Source organism: Callospermophilus lateralis, chromosome 3, assembly GCF_048772815.1.
Source record: "Callospermophilus lateralis isolate mCalLat2 chromosome 3, mCalLat2.hap1, whole genome shotgun sequence".
Classification (NCBI taxonomy): Eukaryota; Metazoa; Chordata; class Mammalia; order Rodentia; family Sciuridae; genus Callospermophilus; species Callospermophilus lateralis.
Genome location: NC_135307.1, coordinates 14214144 through 14220143, shown reverse-complemented (window position 1 = coordinate 14220143; position 6000 = coordinate 14214144). Strand labels below are relative to the sequence as shown.

Genomic DNA, 6000 nt, shown 5'->3' with positions numbered 1-6000 from the left:
AAATTATGAGTAGAGTTATTTGTTTCTCCAAAAAGCTGCTGCTTTGGGCCATAGTTCATATGGACAACTATGCTGAAATTATCCCCTTATACTGAGTTCTAATAAGCAACTGAAAGAAACCTGCAATAGAAAATTTTTGCTCTATAATGTTATCAGGTATAGTTATAAAAAACATGACAAAATACTCTAACATTATAGATTACAGAACAAGTAATTTGTACTTAAAAAACTAAAAGCAAAGAAGTGATTATCATAAAATATTTGCTATTTAAACTTATTCATTCTGCTAGTTAGGATGAACCATATGGATGATAATAAATATTTTATTTTAACTCCAAATAAAACAAAGATGAAAATATCTAATGGAGAGAAACAGCAAAATATGTATAATTACGGGTCTCCAATTAAACTTCAATCTTTTGGTGTTTTTGTTTATCCTTGTCTAAATGTAGTTTCTTTTTCTGAAGTTTCTTGAAAGTAAATAGTTTACAAAAGAGCAATGTAATGCCTTATAGGTAATAAATTATAAACACAGGGCACTATCTTCCCCCAAATATAGAAAACAACTGAAATGGTTCAATTCATTTTTGCTGAAAGAAAATATATAGGAAGAGGTAAACAGTGGAACAAAAATGTAATCAACAATACCTAGCACTGGAACAAAGGTATAGTCATCTAAATGTCTAGTAGTACTAACAGGGACTTGTTATAGTAGGTTTTAAATATCTAGGTAAAACTTAAAAAAACAAAAGCAAAAAACATAATACAGAAATTCCTATGTATGGCTTATATTCTCATGGACTTATTTTATAAGTCATTTAACTGCCATAATAATACTACCCTTTTATTTTGTCTCTTCTGGCACTGTTTTAAAGCATTTCCTTCACTTTGGATATTTGATAAAATTTATTATAATTTTTAGCAAATTAAAATTCTAAGTCTTCTAAAAGAATGTCAAGTTGTTTCTTCACCAAATTAATGTGTGAAGTCTTCAGGATGGATTTAACTTGTGCCACTTGGTAACAACCTTTTCTGGATTTGCAATTGTTTCTTTCCATTGGTTCACTGCTTCAGTGCTATTACTGTCTTCACTTATCCAAATCTGAAAAGGAACAGTACAATCATTTAACTTGACACAATTACGACAAGTGAGTTAAAACAATTTATTACTCTTATTGATAAAAATATTGAAGTCTGGTTTACATATTTATAAGTAAATAACTTTCCATTTTCCCAAAAGTAAATTTAATTTATCTATTTGAGACTTAAATTCTAAAACATTTAAACTGTTTAGTCATTCTGAAGACTATTTCATATAAACTAAATCAATTTAAAAATTCAAGGTGATGGGGCTGGGGCTCAGTAGCAGAGCACTCCCTTTGTATGTGTGAGGCCCTGGGTTTGATCCTTAGCACCACAAATAAATAAATAAATAAATGTATTGTGTCCAACTACAACTAAAAAATAAATATTTTAAAAAATCCAAGGTGAGAATTTTGTAAAATCATTTCCCTCCAAATAGTTCCAACTTTCCTTTCTTATTCAATTTATCTAGGAGCTCAACTTAAAATTGATCTTGATCACTCAAAAACAACTTTATAAAGATGAATTAAACTGAGGCTAATAATGATTTCAATTAATAAGGAATATGCATTTTTAAAAACCTTTTTTATTCAATACAATTGCAAACTTAATTGAAATTTAATAAATAGTCATTCTTGATCCAGAGTAATTTCATATTTATCTATCGCTTATGGGGTTTAGGTTATGTATGTGAATGAACCTGGGAAAATTATATAGTATTATGTATATTTAAGACACCACAATGGCTATATCATGGAGACAAGGTGGACAAGGAATCTAAAATCTGTTCCGTGGCTCTAGCACTAACAAATGCTATAACCTTGGAATTAACTTCTCTGAGTAAAGAGACTGCAGCAGATCACTCACTGGTTTTCAAATATTTTTCCTTTTCTTTCTTGGTCTGAAAAAAATTTTCTTCAAATAATATCTTACAAAGAACCCCAACATATAAAACAGGTAACATCAGAGTGCTTTGGTTGGTAAACAGGAGTGGGAGAACTTGAGCCTGCATTTGTTTATCCCATTATGGTGACACCTGATGCCACTCAAGAGTCTGTTGGAGGCAGACAACCAGCAAAAACATTCCAGAATCCTATTCCATTCATACATAATAGTTGAGGTCTGATTATACAGAAAAACTTTTGTTTTAAAGAGAGAGAGAGAGAGAGAGAGAGGATTTTTTTTAATATTTATTTTTTTAGTTTTCGGTGGATACATCTTTATTTTTATGTGGTGCTGAGGATCAAACCCAGCTCCTTGCGCATGCCAGGCGAGCATGCTACTGCTTGAGCCACATCCCCAGCCCCAGAAAAACTTTTAACTTCATTGACTTCATAGGACTCACAGCTATCAAAAGTATATAGTTATACAAATTTTCAAATTCAAGCTATTTTCCAAATAAATGCAGAAACAAAACTACATTTAAATAAACATTTTAGATAAATTATATGAAAAGTGAGTCAAAAAGTTAATATCAATCTTTAAAAAAATCATATTTATAATTTGAGGACTACACATAGACTACTAATAACAGTTTACTATAAAGTGGAAGCTTTCAGACCAATAATTTAAATGTGGCTCAAATAATTGTAAAAAAAAGAAAACTACCATTAATCCATTCAGAGTAAGGAAAAAAATATAAATGGAAACAAGTTCCTGTAGTTTTGGAAAGTAAGCCAGTATTCTATTGTCCTATACAGATTACTAAGAATTTTAAAATAGACAATCCAGACACTGGTATTGACTATCTAAATATCCACCATCGCTAAAATTGTTCTCTAGGAATTCAAATCTAGTATAATTAAAAAGTGCTCTTGTTAAATATTAAATTGAAGCTGAAACAAAATGAGGTAAATATGATATTCAAAGTTTTAACCAATTCAATCTAAACACTTAGTGTCTTCTTCCACAAGGAATGAGTCAGTAATACTGAAAAGCTTAAGTTTTTAAAGTTGAAAAGCTGAGAAAAAGGCTTAAAGATAAGCCTGATTGCTCAGAAATTCCAACTACTTATATTAAAGAAATAAGTCTGATGAGATTTGATTTTTGTGTCAACACTGAATTGTAATTTATACTAAGAAATCTTACACTATTCAACTTTAATTTAATCCCGTATTCCTTTTGTTAACCACTGTTTAAATGCATAGAAAAATACACAGAAGAAATTAAAGATAAAATCCCCCTACTAACCTGGCCCACAAAGTGTTTTCTTCTTACAGAGCTTCGACTATAAAGCTTAATGAGAAAAACAATTTCTTTTTCATTCTGTATAAGTGGAAAAATCATAGTCTCTCCCCACTTTACTCTTCCATTGGAGGCCTTCAGTAAGCGTGTTTTCTTCTTATAAATCAACTCTCCTGAGCTAAACATTCCCACCTTCACAAAAAAACCTACGAAACAAATTCTAATTAAATACCACATAAAGATATATATTATGTTTAATGTAAATATATAAATAAGCTATTTTAAAAATGTTCAATGAGCTACTACCGTTTGATAGAAGAAAACATCTCTAGTAACTTTATAATCTTTACTGCATTTTATAAGTAACTACTATAACTTCAAACAAATTTAATCTTCATTCTGAATGACATTAACAAGTAGAATCATAGGCATAAATAACAATGAGGAGCAAAGGCATATATACTGAAAAGGATTACACAAAAGAGAGATACCAACTCTTTGGATAGATGAGGTATTTATTTCACAATTTTGTATAGGTAAAATTTTTTTCTTGAGACTCTAGAAGCATATGCCCACTAGAAAACAATCTATTCTTTAAATAAGTTTGAGATGTAGAGCTTCCAACAATGGTAAAATAGTTTGTATGAACTAAGCTTCCCATAGATTATAATAATTATAAATTTGGGGGAAATATTAAAAATAAAGATTGATTAAAATCAGTAAAAAACTGAAGGAAAGAAAGTTTTCAAAGATGGGAACTGCACTAAAATTCAGGTTTACTATAGCTTTTCACCTCAGCATATGCCCTCGTCTGACTGGCACAGCATGCTTATGGCTCGAGCAGAATGTGCTATGACTAATGTTATCAGGTAATAGAGCTGGGACTGCAGGGTAACAAGAAGGGGATGAGGGAACTCCCAGGAAGGGATTCACAGAATGAGGACCAAGAGACCTGAGCATTAAATTTATAAAACAGAGATCATTAGTTTTAATCTAGGGAATTGACCTGTTAATGTAATATTTTGTATTTGTAAATTTCAACTGTTGTCCTTATAACTCACTATTCCAAGTTGGACTTTATTTGCTTACTTTTTAAAAAAATTTTGTTCTTTTTAGATACATATGACAGCAGAGTATATTTTGACATATTATACATATATGGAATATAGCTTATTCTAATTAGGATTCTCTTCTTGTGGTTATATGTGATGTGGGGTTACACTGGTCATGTATTCATGTATGAACATAGGAAAGTTATGTCTGATTCATTCTACTGTCTTTCCTATTCCCACCTCCCCCTTCCTTTCATTCCTCTTTGTCTAATTCAATGAACTTCTATTCTTCCCTTCCCTCTATTTGCTTACTTTTATTTTAGGATTTTTCTATCTATCTACATAGGTGATGTTAGTAGAGTTAATTTTATGTATGTGCTATCTAATCTGTTTTGATATCAAGAATATGATAACAAAATTATTTTTCCATCTTTTTTTCTTGCTTTAGAATAGCTTATATAAAAAAGGAATCAGATGTTCCTTGAAAGTTTGGTAAAATCTATCAGTAAAATAATCTTGGCTTAGTGCTTTTTATGAGAGAGAGTTCTCTCCCTTTTCATGGCTATTCTTTTTAGATTTCTTCCTCTTGAGTAAATTTCTTAGAAAGTCATTTATTTCATACAGATGGAAATTAATTAGTATTGTTACTCCTGGTATTGCCTTATATATAACCAAATCTCTTCTGAATTTAAAATTATATCCTTTTCTTGGTTCAGAATATCATTCAAGTTTTGTCTATTTTTCTGCTTTATCCAGCCTGCTAGAGATTTGCCTATTTTAATGGTCCTTTCAAAGAAAAAAGGTTAAGTTTTATTGATTGTGTTATCTGCTGTTGTCTCCACATTTTATAACTTCAATCTCAGCTTACTTCTTTCCTTGAATTTTTTGTTTTTGTAGTTTCTTAAATTGAATGTTCAGTTTCATTTATTTTTAGCCTTTCTACAGTGGACATTCATTGTTACAGTGGACATTTATTGCTTTGCCTGCTCCTAGATAGTTAATTCCCTTCTTTCATAGTAAAAAGGAACAATTCTACCTTCCTCTTAGCCTGTGAGATAGGGCTGACCTCAAACCTTCAGTTCTAGGGGTGGCCAAGTTACTAGGCCTAGCCTACTAAATTATCACAATTTGTGCATCCAGCAAAGGAAAGACATCACTCTACTGGTCTCTTCATTCTTACTGAATTGTAATCTCTCTGCAATTGATGCACTTTGAACACTGATACACTTACTTAAAGTCAGAGGTGTTGATGAGCTTGGAAGATACTGTGCCTCAAGAATTTGAAGCTGAATCCTGCTATTTACTGCTTGAAAACAAGTCCCCAATTCAAGTTCTGCATGGCAAACCTGTATATAAAAAAGTATCATTCAGTATTTAATGATAAAGTTTGGAAGTATTTCAAAAATAGTTAGTTTTTGAAAGCTTTGCTTTCTATTGACACTCAAAGCCATAAGTTATAAGAGAAAGATATGAAGATAAATGTCATAGATTCTGTAAATATAAGGCATTCATTTGCATCAATTCTGAAAGTCTGTATACCTACATACTGGATTTCAATATCAGTAATACTAAAAGACAATTCAACTTAAAAACAAATTAAATTCCTAGGCAATATTAACAGAAAAACCGTCAATGAAATAAACCAACAGGAAGGAATGCACTTTTAAAATAATTAAATGTA

At 30.7% G+C, this 6000-nt stretch overlaps 1 protein-coding gene across 1 annotated transcript in view; it reads right to left on the bottom strand.

Moving 5' to 3' along the window:
* Positions 1–338: 338 nt before the first annotated feature.
* The window catches only part of Tc2n (tandem C2 domains, nuclear), a 41098-nt gene continuing 35436 nt past the window's right edge, over positions 339–6000 (bottom strand). Inside the window, exons 11-13 of the mRNA XM_076848022.1 lie at positions 5551–5665; positions 3274–3473; positions 339–1102 (exon numbers count right to left, since the gene is read on the bottom strand). Coding sequence (XP_076704137.1) covers positions 992–1102; positions 3274–3473; positions 5551–5665 — 426 coding nt within the window. The 3' untranslated portion in view covers positions 339–991. The remainder of the gene's footprint in view (positions 1103–3273; positions 3474–5550; positions 5666–6000) is intronic.